This window comes from Solea solea, chromosome 20 (assembly GCF_958295425.1).
Source record: "Solea solea chromosome 20, fSolSol10.1, whole genome shotgun sequence".
NCBI lineage: Eukaryota > Metazoa > Chordata > Actinopteri > Pleuronectiformes > Soleidae > Solea > Solea solea.
In genome coordinates, this window is record NC_081153.1 from 13,095,090 (window position 1) to 13,119,790 (window position 24,701).

The 24,701-nt window shown below is 40.3% G+C and overlaps 3 protein-coding genes across 6 annotated transcripts; all 3 read right to left on the bottom strand.

Moving 5' to 3' along the window:
* Positions 1-788: 788 nt before the first annotated feature.
* On the bottom strand, positions 789-7,695 carry LOC131447041 (transmembrane protein 196). Of its 2 annotated transcripts, none has more exons than XM_058618501.1 (5): positions 7,220-7,695; positions 5,486-5,542; positions 2,956-3,091; positions 1,599-1,717; positions 789-1,524 (listed from the first exon to the last, which is right to left on the bottom strand). In XM_058618501.1, exons 1-5 carry the CDS (start codon positions 7,382-7,384, stop codon positions 1,429-1,431), a joined length of 573 nt encoding a protein of 190 aa, XP_058474484.1. In that variant the 5' UTR covers positions 7,385-7,695; the 3' UTR covers positions 789-1,428. The 2 variants fall into 2 exon arrangements, with proteins under 2 accessions (XP_058474484.1, XP_058474485.1); XM_058618502.1 differs by having other exon boundaries at positions 789-1,500; positions 7,220-7,693.
* Positions 7,696-10,707: 3,012 nt separating this feature from the next.
* On the bottom strand, positions 10,708-14,832 carry LOC131446940 (4-galactosyl-N-acetylglucosaminide 3-alpha-L-fucosyltransferase 9-like). 2 transcript variants are annotated; one of them, XM_058618341.1, is made up of 3 exons: positions 14,221-14,832; positions 14,054-14,085; positions 10,708-12,348 (listed from the first exon to the last, which is right to left on the bottom strand). In XM_058618341.1, the coding sequence occupies exon 3, from the start codon at positions 12,346-12,348 to the stop codon at positions 11,275-11,277; it is 1,074 nt and encodes a 357-aa protein (XP_058474324.1). In that variant the 5' UTR covers positions 14,054-14,085; positions 14,221-14,832; the 3' UTR covers positions 10,708-11,274. The 2 variants fall into 2 exon arrangements, with proteins under 2 accessions (XP_058474324.1, XP_058474323.1); XM_058618340.1 differs by having other exon boundaries at positions 10,708-14,085.
* A 4,685-nt stretch (positions 14,833-19,517) lies between these two features.
* LOC131447947 (4-galactosyl-N-acetylglucosaminide 3-alpha-L-fucosyltransferase 9-like) lies at positions 19,518-24,570 on the bottom strand. 2 transcript variants are annotated; one of them, XM_058620056.1, is made up of 3 exons: positions 24,065-24,569; positions 23,906-23,937; positions 19,518-21,169 (listed from the first exon to the last, which is right to left on the bottom strand). In XM_058620056.1, exon 3 carries the CDS (start codon positions 21,167-21,169, stop codon positions 20,087-20,089), a length of 1,083 nt encoding a protein of 360 aa, XP_058476039.1. In that variant the 5' UTR covers positions 23,906-23,937; positions 24,065-24,569; the 3' UTR covers positions 19,518-20,086. The 2 variants fall into 2 exon arrangements, with proteins under 2 accessions (XP_058476039.1, XP_058476038.1); XM_058620055.1 differs by having other exon boundaries at positions 19,518-23,937; positions 24,065-24,570.
* Between the last annotated feature and the right edge of the window lie 131 nt (positions 24,571-24,701).

Genomic DNA, 24,701 nt, shown 5'->3' on the forward strand with positions numbered 1-24,701 from the left:
CTTAGGTCATCTTATGTTGCCTAAGTCAAAAGACAATGCTAAGCTATAAATATTGCACAGTTATTTAGCCTTTTTATTCAGTCTTTTTAGCAAAATACCTTAGTCCACAAAGCTTACAATTTTCGTTACAAGGCAATAAATGTTTTCCAGAATGATCACGTATTTGTGACCACACCTCAAAGGGTTGAGATGCTTTTACTTTTTGACACTTCAATGCAAATCTGCCATGCACCCTCTTACCTCCACTCTGATCCAGGGTTCCATGTAGCTCCACTTTGTCACTTTCATGCCACAGAGAGCTCCAGTGGGCCAGTCCTTCCTTGGAGTTCCAGGGAGCCCCAGGGGCTCTACCCAGATTCCTACCCAGACCAGGCACTCCCCTGCTTGGACACAAGTTCCTCAATGCATCCCCTTACTTCTATGGAGCTCCACTCTGCAACCTGGGCGAGGGACTCCTAGAGTAACTGGAGCTTCACCATGCATTTCAAAGTTTTAGGACCTATCGTCAAGGAAATGTGTCATGCCCGTCAAGTGTCATCACTTCTTTGACTATTTTCCACATTAATAGGCATCAGTCAAGAACCCACTGAAGAAGAGCTGGAGGGAGAATTGAGGAGACCCACATGTGTAAAACTGTGGCAGTAGTACCTAATGCAGTAGGTAATTGGTTTATAAAATTATTAGAACGTTATTAATTGTGCTGTAATGTGGCAACCAGCTTAAATAATACACACAGGTGCACAAATGCACTCTGAGTCAAAATGATCACTGCTAGAAAAAAAAATCTCTCAGATTGGTGACACTTTATTTGAATTTACTTTTATAAGAAGCATTTATAAAAAAATATCTCATTTATAGATATCGGACTAGATTCCTGATATACAAGCATGGATATACAGTTCAGTACATTGGGCATCACTGTATTTTCATGCCAAAGCATTCCTTTATCAGAAGAGACACACAATTTACTTAAGGCTAACTCATCATGTGCATTCCATGAACTGATAACAAGACAGACAATAAGGACATTAAGGACGCTGTCTCTTTAAAGTAAGTAAATCCGCTGCATGCTTGGTGTATTGTCAACACTGCATTGCATTAAATCTTTCCTTCCTGCTTGTTTACCTCAAAATTCAGATGACGTCAAGCAGATGTTTGTCAACTGAATGGTAACCCAAGTGGTGGCCCTCCATCCTGGCTTTGGTTTAAGTTGAAATGAGAACGTTTGAACCCATGTTTGCATAAGTAGTCAGAAGCACAAACAGCTCCCGCTTGCTGTCAAGCTATAGAAAGTTCCCTTCATGCACACAGAGTGTGCGTCCCAGGACTGTAGGCGAGTGGTCATGCTACATTTGAATATTGACAGCAACCAGTTCATTGCCACGGTCTCTGTTTCAGTGTGCACTTCTCGTCTTTGGTGGTATGGCATCATGGTGATGCTGCAGCGTGTCCGTTGTAGGAGATCTGAGAAATGCCATTGCTGGAGTTGTCCAGGATCTCCTGTTGCGAGGACACACAAGCACACTTGATAATTTAACATGCAGTATGTGTGCAACTATTGGAGCCACTGTTGCCATTGTTGTTCCACGTTGTGCTACCTTCTCAGTCATCTCGTGGGAGTGATGCAGTGAGTGTTCCCTCTCCAGAAACATCCTCTGCTGCTCAGAGCTGGCCAGGCGACAGGTCAGCCACGTGGATAAGGTACATGATGAGATCCCTGGAAAAGACGGGAAAAGGGAAACCAGCCGGTCAAACACCAGGGCAGCAACGAAAGAGTGGGCTGTAACATCTTGACTATTTCATATCTTTGAAGCCCTGGTTGATAGAGCTGCCTTTTAATCACAAGTGATGCTTTTCAAGATAGACTGAGCCCTACCTTGATCTTGACTTGGTCTTGCCCTGTATTGGTATTGGTATAAGCCCGCTCTTGTTATTCAAATCCAATCCAATCCAATTTTATTTATACAGCACATTTTTAAACCACAGGGTGGACAGTGTGCAGTACATACAATATAAATAAGAAGGCTCAAGATGGCTAAAAGGCACACTTAAAATCCGATAAAAGAAGCATGTAACCGTTAGGACACAGAGCATTTCAGCTGCTTTTTTCCGTTACTATATTAAAACATACAGTATATACAGAGGCTATAAGAATGTACAGTATATACAATATACTGACTATATAAACACACCTGAGCAAAAAGTACTCAGAATGTTTAAAATAGGATGGAATTTGTGAAATTTGGAAATACGTCACAGTTCAAAGTTCACTTGGCTTGTTTTAATGAACAACGAGAAAAGAAAAACTTTGTGACTTCTGCACAGTTGTTGCAACTTTATATAACGACTGAAAATGCAACATGAAATGAATCATAACTTTGACTCAACAACACAAGACAAAAAAACATTTTTCTTTAAAAGCCTGAATATGTGACCTATAAACACACACCCCATATAAGGAGTTGTGTGTTATTCCCATGGCAGTGTACCATGTCATTTTCCATTACAGTTGTTTATCTGTCTTTTAAAATGCTTGTCCAGAGTGCATCTGGGAAACTTGGAGCTGCAAGGTGCACAGATGCAGACACGGGCAGACTGGCGCATAATCAAGCAGTTGTTTTGTGGAGGACTGTTAGCGGACAATCATGTGATCACGATAAAAGTATGACTGGAATCCTGCTTGCATGTCCAGGTTTATTTTTAGCAGTAGAATCCAGTAGCTGTCTGACTTTACTTGCACTCTGGGCTCAGTTGTTAACGTAAAATGCATTACTGTGTGTGCAGCGTTGGAATGCTGCCACAGACATTGCTTGATCAGCATTATGTGAACTCATTTGACAGTGGTTTATATTTATATTCAAAATTTATGCAGCTTTTTTTTTTTTTTTTTTTGAAATTTACTGTATATTGTGTCACCTTGCACCGTGCTTTGAGGGGTTAATTATTTTAGTTTACCCAGACAGGCGAGAGTCATGGCAGCCAGGTGGATTGAGTGCATCGTGTCTGGTCGCTTGTTCATCGCCCGAACAAACTGGAAATTCAGAATCCCACCAATCAGACCACAGATGCAGCATGCTGAAAATAGGATCATCTGGGGGACACGAGAGAGACAATAGAGAGATCAGTTTATGTTGATGGAAACGGCAAAATTGATATCCTTTCAGCAAAACCGTAAACAAACTGACAAATGAGATGAAATAGGAGATATACAAACTGCTATTGAGCTTCTTTCTCCATCAATCTGCTGTTTTGGGTGATGGCCACTGGGAGGAATGTGTATGAGTCAAAATAAATCTCATTTCCTATTAGAAAATTGGATAGCACTCAAAGCACACGCTCTCTTCCAGAAATTGTAAATATGCTCGCATCACTCACTTGCTGTATTTGTGATTGTGTGTGTGTGTGTGTTTATGAGTTCTGCAAAGGTTTGGTGAGGTTTTATTTTTACTATTTAATCAATTACATTTCATGGATGACATTCTTATTATTATCAGGAAAATCCAAATCCAGGAGGAGGATTCAATTGTTTTCCAGTGAGATCTGCATGTGTGTGTATTGTGTCTGGGTTCTCTTTCATTGCCTCCAACACAGATTCCTTTAGTGCCTTTAACTGCATGGAAAAGGGCATCTCCAATTTCAGTCATCATCCGGTGAAGTGTGCAAAGCTGCTGGCAAGAGTCTGGAGCCAACCCAACCTAATGCAATCATCACCCCACACGCCGACAAGAAGGGAGGGGGCAGAAGGAGATGAAGAGAGGAAGACTGAGTGAGGCAGAGCGTTGAAACGACTGGGAGAATGACACTGAAAAGAGAATGCAGAGATGAAGGCGAGTGATGGAGAGGGGAAAGGCGTGAGGAGAAATATGACAGCAAAGCTAATAAGTGGGGATGGATAGGGTGAGGCAGAGTGGGAGAGAAAGGTTGAGAGATGTCTCTGTTACAGCAGACTGACACTGATCCATCATGCCCTCCCACAGGAGACAAGGACTTCTGGCAGTCACTGGGAGAATATGAGGGGATCACAGGCAGAAAGGATATTGACAGTGACAGTTTGTCTTCTCTGGTTTCCTGTCACCACAATATTTTCATATGTTTTCGTTGCATATTGACAGAATTCAGCTTTCAGTCCATAGCATTACAAACAATATTTATCTGTTTTTGTCTCATCTAACGCTAATCACCTCAAAAATCAGAGAGTTTTGTGTGCAGTTTACTTTGGCGTCAAGAGATGTGAAACAGAGGACTAATAACTAATAACAGCTCTCAATGGATTGTCTTTGGAAATCAACAAATGTCAAATAATATTAACATGACATTTTTATTATTTTATTTCGCTAAGATGATTTCCACCTCTCACATATTAGCTCAAACACCTTTTCCTTTGGTCAAAGGGTGCAACAACTTCCATACATTGCTGACCAATCACATTAAAAGGCATTTTCTTTGAACCATTAAAAACACACTAAACAAAGCTTCATTTCATATTTTACATACGTTGCGTTGCCACTGATCAAGCCAAGAAAATACGACAACATAAGGCCGCTTGTGGTGAATTTGCTTTAGTAATATATTATTGCAGTTTTTAAATGTTTTCCTGTGAACTATGGACATGTTGGTAGGTAAACATTCCCCCATTCATTTGTGGCTTCTAAAGCAAAATATAAATTTAAATTTAAAAAATTAAAATTTAGGGAAAATTCCCTACTGTCCCGACATGACAGTGTCTGAAAGTGTGTCCTCAGAGGAAATGATAGACAGTGCTGTATAGATAGAAAGTCATGCTGTGCTGTAAAGGACCTGCGAAAATGATGTACACAATGTGTATGCTTTTTACTACTCATTTTTACTGCACTCTGGATTTTTAACTTCAGTCTTCTGTGATCCTTCCTTGCTGGACTCCAAGAGAGCTTCTGTACAAAAACTCTACTGGTTTTTATGCACAAATGGCAAAATAAAGACTCTTGACTCTAAAGGATGCCCCTGTACTGTGTGTGAATGTGGAAAATAATATAGTAGTGGTGCCTGCGCAGTATGTGCCCTTTTAATTTTCACCCCTGCCCTATGCACGCCACTGGGTATGAAACATGTGTGATAGAAAAATGTGTGAGTAAATGGGTGTGAATCGGTAAATGGCAGGAAACTGTAGTGCGAAGCAGCTTTGAGTGGCCATCAAGACTACGGAAGCGCTACATCAATACAGACCATATATGTATATGTCTATGAGGCTACGTGTATTCGTCGATTCCTCACATCTGCTGGCTCTGGCCTTACATTCACTGCACAAACACAAGAGCGGTATCAGTTTTCCTATATGAAACACTTAGCAAGACATTGATACGCCACATTCATCCTAAAAAGTTCCAACTATTCATTTCGAAACACTCTCCAAGCAGAAATGTGCCACACAGTTTACACAGGGAGACAGCAATTTAAAGAAGAGAAGAAAAGACATAAGGAAACAAATCAACGGAACGCAAGTACTTACAATAAGACCTGTCCTCTTTCGAGCACACAGCACTCCACACATCCCACAGACCAGAAACTAGTGAGAGAAGAATAACATGTGAATAAATAACGAGAAGCAAAAGTACTTGTTAGTTTGTCCGAGGGGAAACGACACGGCTAAGAAACATTAATAGAGTTGAAAACACTACGTTCACCTTCTCCTCCCGGGTCTCGACAACAGGAAGGGTGAATGTATTCATTACACCCGGTCACTTAGCATGTCACTGTGGCCTCCAACCAAGAAGACATGTCGTCCTGTATTGCGACTGAACTCGAAACAGCTCAGAGTTACACACTCACAGGTGCACAGTCATTTGGTGAAAGTTGATGGAAGCATAGTGAATGAGTGTTAGTGCAGTGTGCATATTTTCACTTAAAGGTCCACTGAGTAACTTAAGCTTTCACATCAGGGACGGAATTGCTTTTGTATTTTCAGACCCACGCTGGTTTTTTTCTGGAAATTCACCTCCGAAATGAATTGCAGTTTTTCTTTTTATGTATGTTATTGGTTGCACTGTCATTTTTCTACAGCAGCCTAAAAGGACACACCAACCAAAACGTGATTGTATGGTCAGAACCAGTTTCAAATGAACTTACATCAAAACATGTTAAAATATTGTTTTTCTAGTATATTAATTCTAGGTATGCACAGAAGATTTCCAAATTCATTTATATCAGTGACTTCTGAAGACATAATCTGACCATGTTGAGGTTGATAGTATTGATGATAGTTTTTTTCCCCCCGCAGATTTGGAAATTACACATTAAATCTGATTTAGGACAAATAATAATAATAAAAACAATCTGTCACAAAGTTGTGGAAATCATTTTTCCTCTCAGCAAAAACAAACTAAAGGCTGATTATTTCATGGGACAGTGGTCGATCGGCCTCAGTGTCACCTTCATCTTTCATGCAAACCTTTTTGTTTCCACAGACAGCTGACACGGCACACAGTGCTCATCACACAGAATGCGTTATGGCTCTACAGCCACTTTGCACATAACATTCAAATGTGTGTGTGGGGGGGGAAATATTCAAATGTAATGTAAATGCCGGCCAAGTGCAAGTGATAAATAAACTGGAGTGGCAGTTGTAGCTGACTCATGATCAGTTAGAGGTGAGAAACTCAACTTTCAATGGGTCAGCAGCAAATTCAAAACAAGAGAAGAGAGAGAGAGAGAGAGGGGGGGTGCACTGAAACATGAGGGGTCATGAGCAGAAAATAGAGGGAAAGTGCTTGTGAGTAAAATGCTTTTACTCTCCCTGAGCACGTGCAAGCATGCATGGATTTATGAAACCAGTCTCCAGACATCCAAATGACTGTATCTCAAACCTCTAAGACAATAAAGCCACATAAAGAGAAAACAGCTATGAAATGCACTCCCTACCTAAACCAGGTTATTAATACTTGAAAGAGTTAGGGGCATCTCAGTGATTAACATTAGATTAACAACCACCAACACTGAACAGTAATCACTTTAATACCCTGGTCTTGGAGCATTGGATTTTAATTTAAATAGCTCATTTGCATTCAGGTTGGAGTTATTTTGTTATTCCAATACTTCTACAGAGATGAACAACTATATCTTAAAAAGAAACAAATCCTTACTAACGTGGCAAGACGAGTTAAAGCTACATCCACGGAGATATATACTTATCCTTCTGAGTAAACAAGGTAGGATGTAAGGGACAGGATTTGTTCCCAGGACGCACACAAAGTCCGCTCCAGACGGGGGACGCGTCGCCCTGCTGCGGCTTGTGTTCGCCCCGGACCCTGCTGATGCCAACGGCTCCCAGCACGATGCTCGCCACACCCAAGCCAACCTCCACCACGGACAGCAAGAGCAGGCTCCATAGGATTTTGCGACTGGAGCACATCCTGCCGCGGGCATGTCTCCAGCTGCAGCTGGACGATGAGGAGACAGGAGGCGGACACAGAGGAGATGGAGGAGTCGAGCCTCGCGGTGCGCCGAGCGCGGCGCGGCTTTTTACTGCTCCATGGCTGGCGGGAATAAAAGCACGAGGTGGCGGTCCGGACAAGTTCGTGCAGGGAGAGGAAGAGTAAGAGGAAGAGGCAGACTAAAGAGTGGTAAAGTAATAAAAACTAGCGGAGGATTAACTCTGTGGCTTCAAGGGTTGACGCTGTTTGCAAGGAGTGAGAGTGAGATCGAGAGAGATGGGGATGAGGATGGGGGGGGAGGGGTATGTCTGCTGAAGTTCACCCGCTTTCAGATGCGCACACACAGGTTTGTGGACCTGTGCCCAGCCATACCAACCACTTTATTATTACCTGTTATACCACACACGTTCTATCACTGCCACAGGGTTAAGGGTCGAGGGCAAGTGGGTGGGAATGATTCTGTTTTTTTTGTGTGAAGCACTTGTAGGACTGTACGAAAAGTGCTCTATAAATAAAGATTGATTGATTGATTGATTGAGGTTTGGGACTCCATTAGGAGTAGTACTGGTCCTAAGAAAGTCAATGTTCATGCCAGAAGTGGTCCTGAAGAGGCCACACACACATGCTGGTGTTGCACCCTTAGTGTGGACATTCAATCACGTCATGCATTCCCTAGCCCCTCACCCTAACCTTAACCATCACAGCTAACCTAACCGAAACCTTATCCTAACCCTATAACCGTAAAACCAGGTATTAATCCTTTAAAAATAGAGATATAGACACACACACACACACACACACACACACAATGTTTTCTTCAGTGGCACAATTTTAAGGGTTGCCTTTTTGTCATTTCAACAGATGATCCAGTTATCACAGCTCTGCACACAGCACTCACATTCATAGACCACAGCAACAAATTATGTTAGAATGCTGTTTATGGATCATGGATCCATCCCAAGAACACCATTGTAAAGTTTGCTGATGACCTGCAGTGGTGTTCCCATAACAACCTGGACTTAAACACATCAAAAACCAAATAAATCATAATAGACTTCAGGAGAACCAAGAGGACTGAGCACTCTTGACTCTGAGGGGAGAGGAAGTAGAGAGGGTGGACTGCTTCAGATACCTGGGCGTCCACATCACGGCTGATCTCACCTGGTCAGCACACATTGCACATCAGGTGGTAAAAGCCCAGAAAAGACTGTACTTCAAGTCCCCCAAAACCTGCTGCTCAGGTTCTACCATGCCGCCATTGAGAGTCTCTTGTCCTACTGCTGCACTGTGTGGTTTTCTAGTTGCACAGCAGAGGACAGGAAGACTCTACAACGGGTGGGGAGAACAGCAGAGAGGGTGATTGGAACCACACTATTCCCTTGGTGGTTATTTTGCACCAGCGATAGTACCTGGTTCTTTTTGTAGTACCTGCTCTAGCGAGGTTCCAAGCGAAGACAACTAAGTGCCTAACCTTAATCCTTACTCTGACCCTAACCTAAACCACAATGCTAACCATAGAACCAGGTCTTAACCCTGAAAGTTAAGGGACAGGGATTGGAACCTCCAGTCATACCACTCCCAGAAAGGCTACAAGACGCAGTCTCCCAGTCCACTCAGTGGGTGCCTCTGAGCGCCTGTATGTTATGCCGAGTGACATTTAATTGTTTTCTTTGTACAATTAGATTGGGCACAGGCCTTAGTTTTAAAACTAGTTTGTTATGTAATGCTGAGTGACATTTAATTGTAAATTGGGCACTGATGTTTACATACACTAGGTGTAGGGATTCAGTTCCACCCTGTATTTTACTGTTACTCTCCCATACTGTAAATAGAGTTAATTTAGATAGGGTTTCGCCTTTGAGTTAGGGTTAGTCATTTTGTTTAGTCTGAACAGCGTCCAGCGTCCACCGCCCATTTCCATTGTTTCGCCCCCTTATTGTCTAAACTATTTCCTTTCACTCCTTTGTGAGGTAAATTCTTTATTAAACCATCATAAACATTTCCGTTTTTTATGCTTGCTCGACAGAATGACAGGTTTGGTGGAATTTGAATAACAGTAAGTCATACACAAATGCAACTAAACTCCACTCTTCATATTGTTTAAACAGGGTTTAGTGCTGAAGGAACTGGAAAAAGACAGAGCTTAATGATTTATTTGACCTGGTCAAACCTCTGTTTGTCCAAGTCTTCATGTCAAAAATGATCCGCTGTGATTCATTTATGACTATAGAGTTGACTTACATGCTGTGTATATGACGTTGTTGTTAAATGATTGTTGTTCCATTTCTGTACAAATCTGTTGTTCAAATTATACATTTGGAGCTGTGTTGATGTTTCATTTGTAAATCATATTCCAGGTTAGTAACATGTAAGGGGAAATTATTGTACCTGTCTCTCAGTCTGATGCATCTCTATTTCCCCCAGTATTACATAAAATATTTTTTTAAATAATAATAATAACTAGAGGGTCCATTAAAAAACTGGTACAACCCAAAACCATTTATGGCAATTACTAAAACACAGTGTCCAGTTGTTTTCTATGTATATTCCATCTCTTCATCATCATGTGTACACAAAGTTGCTTGACTTTGAGTGTAACTGAAACGAGTCACTGTTGGTTTACTTACATTTACCTCAAACCTCACCTTTATCTGATTTGGAAAACTGTGTGCAGCAAACAACTTTAGTTAATCTTTAATCCAGAAGAGCATTTCCTTGCATGCAGCACTCTGCAGTTTCCTTCTTTCACCTCAGCTGCTCGTTGCTGGGTGGGTGGGTTATGCTCTGTCTCTCATACCCTCGCTGGCTGCTGTGTCTCGGCCAAACGCGCCGTGTTTACAAGCAAGAGGAGGTTCTGGGCCAGTTGTTATTTAGTGGAGGGTTGCATGAAATAAATATGAGGACCACATGTGGCCAAAAGACCTTCAGGCTTAAAAACATGCGTTCCAGAGTCATATATTGGGGGTGTTATATTATCACCAACTCAGGTGTTCTGTGGTCAGTGCGAACATTCTTCAGAGATGTAAAACGAGTTGCCCAACAGTCCAGATTTTCTATTTGAGTTGCACAGGTAATGTCAATAGATTCAGAGAGGCTTGTTTGTTTTTTTCCCCACATATACAAAAGGGACCACACATCACCATCTAACACAAAAGATACACAAATATTTTGATAACTTTCAGACGATGCCTCGCCACGTGCACTCCTTAGTCAAACAGTAACTGCAAAGCTGTTACCCCCTCACAGCAATGCTCAACATGCAAAATGCTGCAGTGCAATAAGGATCTAACAGGATACAGGATGTTTTCAATCAATTGTTTAATGTGAAATGTTTTTTTTTAGTTTACAAAAGGTAAATTATAAAAAGGATTTCCCAAGAACCCCATCATATAATACGAATGCTGGACAGGCAAAGCTTTTATTTTAGGAAACAGGAAGTGATCTTAATATCATACTTTCCCTCAGTTTGCTTACACTTTTTTTTATTTATTTATTAAAATAGCACAACATGCACAAATTTGCTCTTGTCTTTTTTGTATTGTGAATATGATCATGATACGGTTAACTAAAAACCAAAACCATCATAAAAAATTGTGTATCTTCTCCTCAGAACTGTCACCTGGTGTTAGCTGAGAAGGCACTGCACCACCATCATCCAACATCAGGTGACAGTTCTGAGGAAGGCAGAAGATACACACTAAAACTGGTAAACAAGGTAAAGGAAAACGTATTGTTGTCTAAAAAACGAACCAATAAACCAAGTCCAATTAAGAGTTTTTTAAGAGTATTCAATCACAACCAAGAACCCTGAGATATTCAGTGTCTTCACTGCCTAATAACTTCCAACAAAATGATGTCACAGCAGTTTTCATGTAAAGTACCACTCATAAAGGTCATTAACTACATGGTACTCCTTGTCTTTTGAAATGTGGTCACAGGCGAGGCAGATGGGATGAATGAATTCATTCTGTATTGACAATAGATGAGGCACCACTTTATAATACTTTCTCCACTCAAAATAACCCATGTATGCTTTATCATCCTTGTCCAGCTGCTGTAGAAACTCTGCCAGTGATTTTGCGTCAGGGAAATCATTGATGTGAATGAAGGAGCCATTGGGAATAAACTGCTCATAGTGTTCTCTTGGTGGACCCATAACTACAGGGACCGACCCTGCAACGAGGGGCCCGTTTACCTTTTCTCCAAAGTAGTCCTTGTGGAGCGAGTTCTCAAATGAGAGGTAAAACTTACAACTAGCAAGGGTTGGGTAATAGTCTTCATAGCTCAACCGACGCCCTGTATGTGCAGAACCAAACAGTTCAATCTTTATATGTTTGGACAGTTCATTGGAATATTTCTCTCTTGTGCTTGTTCCAGTGCTCGCAGCATTGTTACTGACAATCCAACACAACAGTTTGTCTTTCTTGGGCAGAACAAAGACGTCCTTCATCTCTTCTTTCTTGACAGTCACCTCATTCCTCACCACAATGTCGGCGTCTCGTCTGTAGCTCAGTGTTAAGTTGAACAGGTTTTCCAAACCTGGTATCTTCAGTGTGTTTGTCGGAGATTCCAAGTGGAACCAAATCCATTTCTGAAAAGATGGACGTGGGTCCTTGGGAAGGTTATTCCAGTACCATTTGATACCTTTATGGAAGATAATGACTCCTTCTGCTCTGCTGTACATGGATCTATCATCAGTCAGTATGCAGCTACTAATGTTGAAGTAGGTTGAGCAGATTTTGAAATCAAACCTCACACCAAGAGGCCAGAACCACAGCAGGACAATGGGCTTTTCAGTGCCGTCAGCATTTAATTCATCAGCTAATGTAGATGTAGATGGACACAAAGGAGACTGTGGCTCAAAATATAGAAATAATGCAATGGCAAGGCAAATAGCACTTATTTTTGCCAGACATGGCGGTTTACTTAAAACGGCCATCATCTGTGGGGACAAAAAAAATGAAAGTAAGAAAGACAGAAACAACATCATGCCTTAATTGACAGCAATTCAGCTAAAGCATAATTAAAAGAAACCACTGAAGCAGTCAAATCATAAGTTTGTAACAGTAACTCATCAGAGAAGAGGACTAAACTACAAAGCAGGATTTGTAGAGCTGTTTAACGTTGGGATTTTCTGCTTGAAAACAAGAATTGTTGTGACATACGGCGTGGTTCCACTAGTGCGACTCGACTCACCTCGGCACAGCACGGTTATTTTGCTTTTCCATTAGTGCTAGTACCTGGTACCTGGTCTGGTGAGGTTTCAAGCTGAGCAAATACTGTGCATGACATCATCAGACTGCCAGATTGGTCAGAGTGCCGTCACAGAAAGAAACGTCTGACACAAGATACAGGCCATACAATGCCGAACTGTAGATCAGTTAAAAAGACTAAACAATTCTGAAAATGTGGATTAATCTCCAACATTTAGCATGAGAAATCTCATCATTTAACAGGAAGTCTGGTGTATTTAGCTACAGCACTGCCAGAAACCTGCACACCCTGCCGCTGTATTTCAGTTCAGTGACTGTGTCAGACGGAGTCTGTGCTCCGGTCATGCAGGAAGTACTGAACAAATCTTTTTAATGAACTGATACTACCAATCTAAACTGTGCCGTGCCGAGGTGAGGCAAGCCGAGCCGGGACCATAGTGGAAAAGGGCCATATTAAACAAGTTAAAGGTGTTTTGATAAACAGCTGATGTTGACAGCATTGGGTCAACATCAGGTGGACAGACAGGTGACATACTGACGTCTTCATCCTTTTGTAAACATACCGCTCCATAATGTAAAGTTACTTTACTGACATTTGAAATTTTTCTTTTATTCTTCATATTGTGAAATTCCCACTCCTGTTTGTCCTTCAGTTAAAATCATCACATCTTGCAGAATGTTTTTTGGCCCATTTTCAAGTCAGATGTGTATTAAAACATGTATTGTGTATCATTGCCATGCACGTACCACCCACTAACATATTGGTATTGCTGGCTGAACATACAAAAGCTGGCCACGTATGGACTAATAAGGATCAATTAATATAATTATTAAAAACATTTGAACATGATGAGGGCGAAAGTGTCAAATAGAGCATTTAAATGGGATTGTCGCGACTGGTGTAACCATTTCTATTCATCAAGGTAGTAGAAATATCACAATTCTAGGGGTCTTTTTTTATAAAAAAAAAAAATCATCTATTTTAAGCATACAGTGAGCACTTCATAGGCAACACCAGCCATCACCAGCTTCTTTGCATGTGGCTTTAACCCCCACATCTCTCTTTCTCCTCACACGACTGAGGCAGCCCGTCGACTTCCTTGTTCAAGCCTTTTAGACTTGTCCTGTCCAGCATATCAAACAGTGGATTGTCAGAGCTGCTCAGTGGCCCAGCTCAAGTGTAAGAGTCATTATTGAGACTCTTTGCATCATTTAAACACAGAAACGACATTTTGATATCACCACTGAACAGTTCCAGTTGTGATGCTGGCCACACGTTTAAACTCCAAAAACACTTCCTTTTTTGTAGTTTATCAGCAGGTTACCAGGAATTGTGACCATCACATCACACGCCACCAACTACTACCTACTTTTTATTGTTAGCTACACCTGTTTCAGCAACCTGTGAATAATAAAAGAATAATTACTTCCTACCTTGCACAGAGGGGGTCGTCTCCTCTCAGTTACTGGTGAAAGATAATAAATCAATAATTATCTAGCACCCACCAACACATTCCTCCAAACTAACGTATTCATCACTTATACTACTACTACTACTAATAATAATAATAATAATAACAACATTAATAATAAAAACTTACCGGTTCCTCGGCGGTACTTCAGCTGATGCGTAATAAGTAAGTAAGTAAGAATTGTGAATTTGAGCCAAAATTGAGGAAAATGTTTATATTTTCATTAGTCTGTTACGTTCTGTCATGGTAACGCATCTCTAAAAGCTCTTGCGTGAGACGTGAAGAAGCAGACGTTTAAGAAAATGATTCATGCAGTCGCCCGTCAGCTTCATTTCTACCCAAACGCGCGCGCGCCCACACCCACCCACCATTAAAATTAGTAGCACGTCTACATCGTTTTTTATGGTAAAACGAATGTGTTGTGAACGCGCAGAGCTCACGGTGCATTCAAGTACACCGTTTATATTTGTGTGTATTAACCTCGGACTATTATAATTTGGTATTATCAGTTTTTCTGTTTTTTATTGCCACATTAGCATGCGATTTGTTACTATATTGTACAAATCTAATGTGAGTGATTTGTTGTTGCAATTAGTTATATTTAAGTTCAATTAAAAGCACGGCTTCACTTCATGCTTATTGATATTGTGAGACTACCCTCACCTATACACATACATATGTTTATACATATGCATGTTTTGAATTTTTGTTAACCAATAAAATGGACATAGTGACACCTGTTATACACACACACACACACACATATATATATACATATATGATATATATATAAATATATATATATATATATAAATATATATATATATATATATATATATATATATATAAATATATATATATATATATATAAATATATATATATATATATATATAGCATTATCTTACATTACATTACATTACATGTCATTTAGCAGACGCTTTTATCCAAAGCGACTTACAATAAGTGCATTTTAACATTTGGGTACAAATAAGAGCTAGAAGTAAGAAAGAGCTTCAAGTAAGCCAAACTATGAAGTGCTAGTCATAAGTGCGATGTATAAGTTTATCTTTTTTTTTGTCGTCGTCTTAGTCGAGATAGAGTCGGAAGAAATGTGTTTTTAGTCGGCGGCGGAAGATGTGGAGGCTTTCCGCTGTCCGGATGTTGATGGGGAGCTCGTTCCACCCTTTGAGAGTTAGGACAGTGAACAGTCTCGAGTTCTGCGAATGCCTCTGCGATCGTCTCAGTGGGGGGAGCAGCGAGCCGGTTTGCCGATGCAGAGCGGAGTGGGCGGGCTGGGGTTTAGGTTTTGATCATGTCCTGGATGTAGGCTGGAGCGGATCCGTTTGTAGCATGGAACGCAAGCACTAGAGTCTTGAAGCGGATGCGAGCAGCTACAGGAAGCCAGTGAAGGGTGCGGAGGAGCGGTGTAGTGTGGGAGAATTTTGGTAAGTTGAAGACCAGTCGAGCTGCTGCATTCTGGATGAGTTGCAGAGGTCGTATGGCACACGCAGGGAGACCAGCCAGGAGTGAGTTGCAGTAATCCAAGCGTGAGATGACAAGAGCCTGGACCAGAACCTGTGCCGCCTTCTGGGTTAGAAGAGGCCGTATCCTTCTGATGTTGTGCAACATGTATCTGCAAGATCCAGCTGTTGCAGCAATGTTGGCAGTGAGGGAGAGATGGTCATCTTCCCTCATGGTGCAAACAAAACTATGAACAGGAAATACAGCAAGAAGATACACCATGTAAAAATGCACATTTAAAACCTTCATACACTTACAACCACAAATTGCAAAGAGGGCAGAGTGAATGTTGCAGGTATTGTGACACATAGCATGAATGAAATGATTTCCATCGATAATGCTCAACTCTTTCCTTTTTAAAAAAATAACATAACATGAACTCCAACACACCAATCTACATCATTTTACTGAGCACATATCAAGAACAGTACACCTCTTTGGAATAAACTGAGAAACATGCTGATCTGCTTATTTCAAGCCCTACACAATTATTCCATCATGTACTATCTAGTGAGCAGAAGAACGTCACACAACTACATTTAGGAGAGCCACTGACGCTGATAAACAGGAGAGCGTCAGACAGAAAGAACATGTAGAACTCAGTGTTAACACAATTAATTTCTAATTTATCTGGCAATGTAAATATGTCTATGCTTGTGCACCTTCTTGTAAAGTGTTACAAAATATCTTTACTTACTTTTATCATTTATGCTGTTCACACTAATTGTGGATGGTAGGTGTAATGATCTTCTATTGTGTATTGTGTTCTCAGTGCAGTTCTGGTGTAAAGTACCACTCATAAAGGTCATTAACTACATTGTACTCCTTGTATTTTGCGATGTGGTCACAGGCATGGTTTGGTTTTTACATGCAGGCATTTTAAACCTACGGCCTGATGGGAGGGGCTGTAATTCACCATGTAGTCCATCTTCGAGGATGGACCCCACTAGCCTCTGTAGCTGCCTAGTGTAAAGGGTATCTAGGTTCAGCTGTGGCTCTCCAATTAACCTACTGGCCCACCTCACAATCTGATTCAGTGAGTTTTTATTTTTTCGGGGTAGGTTGCTGAACCAGGACACCAGGCTAAAGGAAATTACAGATTCAATGAAGCATCTGTAAAACATAGTGAGCATCTTTCTGTCAATATGGAAGGAGGACAGTTTCCTTAGGCAATGTAGGCGCTGGTTCGCCTTTTAATACAAAGCCTCACAGTTTGCCTCAAAACTTAGTTTGCTGTCGATGATGGTCCCAAGGTATTTGTAGTTGTCTACACACTCCACGATCGGACCGTTTATACTAGTTGGTTCCTTAGCCCTGGGGAGTTTCCCAAAGTCTACGTACATACTTTTTGTCTTGGAAATGTTCATCTGTAGGAAGGACCGCTCACACCAATCTACAAAATCCTGGACAACTGGGCCATGGCTAGTCTCATTTCCTTGTAGCAGGCGGACAATGACAGAATCATCTGCATACTTTAAAATGAATCTGTCCTCCCTGCTGCTGCGGGACATGTTGGCGTAAAGAATGAACAGAAGAGGGGACAAGAACACAGCCCCGAGGGGAGCCAGTGGAGGAACAGATCTGGTCAGACAGTACTCCATTGACTCGCAGTCTTTGTGTCCTATTAGTTAAAAAAATCTAAAACCCAGCCCACAAGATTTTTGCTCTAATAGTCTCTCTGTTAAAATGTGGGGTTGAATTGTGTTAAAAGCGGAGTAGAAATCTACAAATAAAAGCTGAGCATGTGTTCCCTTACCTTCCAAATGTTTACAAAGCATGTTTATCATAGTGACTGTGGCATCCTCAACACCTCTGTGTGGCCTATAGGCAAACTGGAATTGGTCAGTGTCAGACTGTGTCTTCTTTAGAATTTCATTTCTCACTAGTTTTTCAAAGGTTTTCATGACAAGAGATGTCATTCTGTACTTTGGGGCACCTTGTCTTGGGTACTGGAACAACTACTGCATCCTTCCAACATTTTGGCACATGCTGCGTTTGTAATGACTTATTGAAAATATAATGAAAAATTGTGCACAATTCCTTAGAGCATAACTTAAGCAGTCTACCACAAATATTATCAGGACCACAGCTTTTATTTGCATTTATGGAAGAGAGTGCCTTTTCTACATTACCCCCTGTAACCCCTGAGTTCCTGTATTTCTGTACTGAAGTCGGGAAAAGAATTTATTAAGAGCATTTGCAAGGTCAGAATCTGAATCAAAATTCTCTAAAATGACAGGATGTGCTCGTAGTTTTCTCTTGGTGAACCCAGAACGACAGGGACTGTCCCTGCTGCGAGAACAAAGTCTTCCCCTCATCTCTTCTTTCCTGATAGTCACCTCATTTCTCATCACAATGTCGAGCACCAGGGACGTGCACATGATTATATAAAGTCAGAAAAGGGCAGTGTGTGCACATGCAAACATTTTCTTAATAACACAATATGTAGAATATTATGTAATATATGTAAAATTAATAAACAAAGTAATTGTAATAAGCAAACTACTTTGTTGACATTAACACTGTGTTAATGTGCAACCTTGGAAATGCGGTGTTGACAGCAAAGCTTGTATAACAAAAAGAAAATCAAGGGGGGGCAAGTGCAAACTAGGAATACAGGCTACACATCTAAAATGTGACAAAACCAAGAAATGACTATTGTGACTGTTAGCAGGAACAGCAATGTTAACAACAGCAAAGTCACAATGAACTCAATATCTGGAAGAAGCTGAAGAATTGTGACAAGTTAAATAGCCGACACAGACAGCTGTCATATTAGATCATTCTTAAATCCCATTAACAAGCAGTTATCTTAACAAGCACACATGGGCGCTTTTTCTGAAATATGACTCATATTTAAATCCGTTGAATAAGTGGCAGTTATCTTAACAAGCACACATGGGCGCTTTTCTGAAATATGACTCATATTTAAATCCGTTGAATAAGTGGAAGGCGACGTGTTAGCCCCCACAAGAAAGTTGTGTTAATGGATCTATAACTCACAGGATCAAGTCGCTCCACTGTCACGTCTCATCTATGGCTTCTCTCTCAGAGACAGAGCGGAGCCGCAGCGGACAGAGAAGCGGCTCAACACACACACCCAACACCGAATTACAAGGAAATGCGTACGCTAGATCAGTGGTCCCCAACCTTTTTTCCTTGAAGCCCCCCTTGCTTATGTCCAGGACAAACCAGGGCCAAGTTTAGATTTTTATTCCTATTCTCACAGTGTATATAGATAGAAACTGTCCTGTGCTTCCGTTAAATCAAAACCAAGGTATTGCTTTGTTTTCAGGACAAATAGGTTGATAAATTGAAAGGTGGACCTTTCAATTTGATTGTTGATGATTGTTTTAATTTGGATGATACTGACTTCACAAACTCAGAGCAGTCAAAGCTCTGTGCCCTCCCATGTGATCTCTGGGAGGGCAACCGCTATTTTAATAAATTAAAAAAAAGTGTAAGCAAACTGAGGACAATAAAAGTGAAAGTATGAGATTAAGATCACTTCCTGTTTCCTAAACTAAAAGCTTTGCCTGTCCAACCTGGCTTGGACCCCAGGTTGGAAACCATGGCGCTAGATAACCGCAACATTTTTATAAAGCCGTTTTTTCATCCCTATGCACAACAGGAATGTATTTATTCATTAAAAAACACACAAAAAGGGTACTTTTTAATAAGAGGCAAAAAGGGCATGGGGCTCAAGCACCCCTTGGGTCTTATGTGTGCATGTGTCTACTGGAGCTGAAAGAAGACATGTTCAAAAAACAATTATAAAAAGGATTTCCCCATCAAAAGCAAATGCTGGACAGGCAAAGCTTTTATTTTAGGAAACATGATGGGATCTTAATCTCATACTTTCACTTCTATTGTCCTCAGTTTGCTTACACTTTTTTTTAATTTATTAAAATAGCGGTTCATTTTTAAAAACCAAAAACGCAACATGCACACATTTGCGCTTGTTTTTTTTTTTTTTGTATTGTGAATATGACCACGGTACTTTGTCATCTGTCATCTCAAAGTACGGGTAACTTGATACAGCTTCATCAGATTTATATTTACAAAAGATTTAAATTTATAAATTAAAAAAAACAAAACAAAACCATCGCTCTTCAAAAAATGTGTATCTTCTCCTCAGAACTGTCACCTGATGTTAGCTGAGAAGGCACGCCACCACCGTCATCATCATCCAGAATCAGGCGACAGTTCTGAGGAAGGTGGAAGATACACACTAAAACTGGTAAACAAGGAATAGGAAAACTTACTGTTGTCCAAGTCCAATTAAGAGTTTGTTAGTGTGTGTGTTTTCTTCTCTGTTCTCAACTGTACAGCGACTGGGCTTCGTGAAAAGCGCTTTATAAATCTAAGTCATTATAATTAATATTATTATTATTTAAGAGTTTTCAAGAACCCTGAGATATTCAGTGTCTTCACTGCCTAATAACTTCTAACAAAATGATGTCACAGCAGTTTTCATGTAAAGTACCACTCATAAAGGTCATTAACTACATGGTACTCCTTGTCTTTTGAAATGTGGTCACAGGCGAGGCAGATGGGATGAATGAATTCATTCTGCATTGACAAAAGATGAGGCACCACTTTATAATACTTTCTCCACTCAAAATAACCCATGTATGCTTTATCATCCTTGTCCAGCCGCTGTAGAAACTCTGCCAGTGATTTTGCGTCAGGGAAATCATTGATGTGAATGAAGGAGCCATTGGGAATAAACTGCTCATAGTTTTCTCTTGGTGGACCCATAACTACAGGGACCGACCCTGCAACGAGGGGCCCGTTTACCTTTTCTACAAAGTAGTCCTTGTGGAGCGAGTTCTCAAATGAGAGGTAAAACTTACAACTAGCAAGGGTTGGGTAATAGTCTTCATAGCTCAACCGACGCCCTGTATGTGCAGAACCAAACAGTTCAATCTTTATATGTTTGGACAGTTCATTGTAATATTTCTCTCTTGTGCTTGTTCCAGTGCTCGCAACATTGTTACTGACAATCCAACACAACAGATTGTTTTTCTTAGGCAGAACAAAGACGTCCTTCATCTCTTCTTTCTTGACAGTCACCTCATTCCTCACCACAATGTCGGCGTCTCGTCTGTAGCTCAGTGTTAAGTTGAACAGGTTTTCCAAACCTGGTATCTTCAGTGTGTTTGTCGGAGATTCCACGTGGAACCAAATCCATTTCTGAAAAGATGGACGTGGGTCCTTGGGAATGTTATTCAAGTGCCAGTCGATATCTCTATGGAAGATAATGACTCCTTCTGCTCTGCTGTACATGGATCTATCATCAGTCAGTATGCAGCTACTAATGTTGAAGTAGGTTGAGCAGATTTTGAAGTCAAACCTCACACCAAGAGGCCAGAACCACAGCAGGAAGATGGGCTTTTCAGTGTCGTCAGCGTTTAATTCATCAGCTAATGTAGACGTAGATGGACACAAAGGAGACTGTGGCTCAAAATATAGAAATAAAGCAATAAAAGTGACGGCAAGGCAAATAGCACTTATTTTTGCCAGACATGACGGTTTACTTAAAACGGCCATCATCTGTGGGGACAAAAAAAATGACAGTAAGAAAGACAGAAACAACATCATGACTTAATTGACAGCAACTCAACTAAAGCATAATTAAAAGAAACCACTGAAGCAGTCAAATCACAAGTTCGTAACAGTAACTCATCAGAGAAGAGGCCTAAACTACAAAGCAGGATTTGTAGAGCTGTTTAACGTTGGGATTTTCTGCTTTACCACATTAAGTATGTTTACATGAAAACAAGAATTGTTGTAAAGACTTTTAAAATACATGTAAACTAAGAGAATAAGGAACTTCTCAGTTGTACTGACATATGGCGTGGTTCCACTAGTGCGACTCTACTCACCTCGGCACAGCACGGTTATTTTGTTTTTCCATTAGTGCTAGTACCTGGTACATGTTACTTTTTTAGTACATGCTCTGGTGAGTGTAGGAGCCAGTATTGAGTTAATTTAGTTTAGGGTTAGTTTAAATGATTAGTGCAGGATTAGTTGTTACAGTGTAATTTGTGAACAGTTAAAGTCGTTCCTATGGGCTCGACTCGTAGGTACCGTTTTACATTTTTGCGGCTTTCGCCTGAGCAGTTCCCTCATGTGGCCATTTTACCTTTACATCTCGCCGCCTCTCCATTACGACACGTGACTTAAAGGAATACTTCACCGATTTGCATTTAGCTTTGTATTACAAGAATAGTATTTTTGATAAATTGTGCTTCCCAACCTCAGTTTCCCCTAAGTTGAGAAACTCGTAGGGGGGGCGGGACTTCATTCCCAGAATGTAAACAGTGGCCGCCATCTTTGCCAACAGTTACGCTAAAAGGACCAAGTGTCACTGGTGGGCATGTAACAAAAAAAATATAGAAGATATTTTTCAACTCAGGGGAAACTGAGTTTGGGAGGGACAATTTAAAAAAAAAAAACTAGCCCTATTCTAGTAATTCAAAGCTAAATGCAAATCGGTGAAGTATTCTTTTCATGATCAAAAATAAGGAACAATGTATTTATCTTTCAAATAGGCAAAGAATCCTTAATTTACAGAACGGATGGCCACCGTAGGGAGAGTATACCTCCAGTTGGATTAGAGTCTCAGGCCTCAGTCTCAGGCCTCAGTATGCAACACAATCTCCACGTCTGACTAATACCTTAAATAGTAGAAAAAGCCAGTCCAAAGAAAAATAAGACAATACTCTATAGTCAATGCTGACAAATTACACCTGCTAAACCCGAAACCACCTTCTACCAACAACCCTTTAGCCCCTTTTTTTTCAATGAATCACTTCAAACGACTGCCAACAAAAGCATTCACAACTGAATGACCTGGTCGAGCTACAACACATTACTGTGCATGGAAAAGTACTGGGTAGTTGAAATCTGAATAGGCGATGGTACCGTGGTAACTTATGCTGCATACTTATCTTCAGTTCAGATCAAAAGTATGTTGTTATGAATCATGACATTATGAATTATTCAAAGCTTGACTGTTTTGTTTTTCGGTTAAATAAATAAATTCACTGAATGTTATTTTTCCTGCTGTAAAATCCCAGGTTAAGAGCTGCATGTAAACAGTCATACATGTTGAAACGTTGTTGTTGTCTTTTGTCCTTCTTTTATTAATTAATTAATTAATTAATTAATTAACAGCATTGGGTAAGAGGTGGACAGACAGGTGACATACTGATGTCTTCATCCTTTTATAAAAGTCCCGTTCATTAATGTAAAGTTACTTTACTGACATTTGAGATTTTTCTTGTGACATATTATAATCCAGTTTTACACATTTAATTATTTAGACTATTTTGAGTCTGATATTATGTTCCAGCTTTGATTTAGATCCAGTTTCTAATCAAGTGAAGCATTGTGAAATTCCCACTCCTGTTTGTCCTTCAGTTAAAATCATCACATCTGGCAGAATGTTTTATGACCCATTTTCAAGTCAGATGTGTATTTAAACATGTATTGTGTATCATTGCCACTAACATATTGGTATTGCTGGTTGAACATACAAAAACTGGCCGCGTATGGGCTAATAATATATATAATATAGTTAATATAATTATTTAAAATAATTGAACATGCTGAGGGAGAAAGTGTCAAATACAGCATTGAAATGGGATTTTGGCCCCTGGTGTAACTCACTTCTATTTTCCCCACTTCTATTCATCAAGGTAGTAGAAATATCACAATTCTAGGGGAGAAAATATCTCCTTTTTTTACTTTAAAAAAAAAAGAAAGAAAAATCATCTATTTTAAGCGTACAGTCAGCACGTCATAGGAAACACCAGCCATCACCAGCTTCTTTGCATGTGGCTTTAACCCCCACATCTCTCTTTCTCCTCACACGACTGGGGCAGCCCGTCGGCTTCCTTGTTCAAGCCTTTTAGACTTCTTAAAAAGGAATTTAAAAAGGGAATCTTCACAAGTGTCATTTCTGTCCAGCATATCAAATGTATTATACAGTGGACGGTCTATAGAGCTGCTCAGTGGCACAAGCTCAAGTGTAAGAGTCATTATTGAGACTCTTTGCAACATTTAAACACAGAAATGACATTTTGAAATCACCACTGAACAGTTCCAGTTGTGATGCTGGCCACACGTGTGAACTCCAAAAACACTTATTTTTTTGTAGTTTATCAGCAGGTTATCAGGAATTGTGACCATCACATCACACGCCACCAACTACTACCTACTATTTATTGTTAGCTACACCTGTTTCAGCAACCTGTGAATAATAAGAGAATCATTTCTTCCTACCTTGCACAGAGGGGGTCGTCTCCTCTCAGTTACTGGTGAAAGATAATAAATCAATAATTATCCAGCACCCACCAACCCATTCCTCCAAACTACCATATTCAGCAATGACAACAACAACAACAACAAGAATAATAAATTAATAATAAAAAAAAAACTCACCGGTTCATCGGCGGTACTTCAGCTGATGCGGAATACGGAAGTAAGAATTGTGAATTTGAGACAAAATTGAGGAAAATGTTTATATTTTCATTAGTCTGTTACGTTCTGTCATGGTAACGCATCTCTAAAAGCTCTTGCGTGAGACGTGAAGAAGCAGACGTTTAAGAAAATGAATCATGCAGTCGCCCGTCAGCTTCATTTCTACCCAAACGCACGCGCGCGCGCGCCCACACCCACCCACCATTAAAATTAGTAGCACGTCTACATCGTTTTTTATGGTAAAACGAATGTGTTGTGAACGCGCAGAGCTCACGGTGCATTCAAGTACACCGTTTATATTTGTGTGTAATATCCTCGGACTATTATAATTTGGTATTGTCACTTGTTCCGTTTTGGGGTTTTGCCATTCGCGTGCGATTTGTACTTTATTGTACAAATCTAATGTGAATGGTTTGTGGTTACAATTAAGCACTTATATTTAAGTGCAACTAAAAGCAATTCAAATGAAGCTTCACTTCATGCTTGTGGATATTGTGAGACTACCCACACGTATACACACACATATACATATGCATGTGAATAAACCTGGTACATAATAGACCTAGTTCACAGCAGATATTACATATATGTATTTATA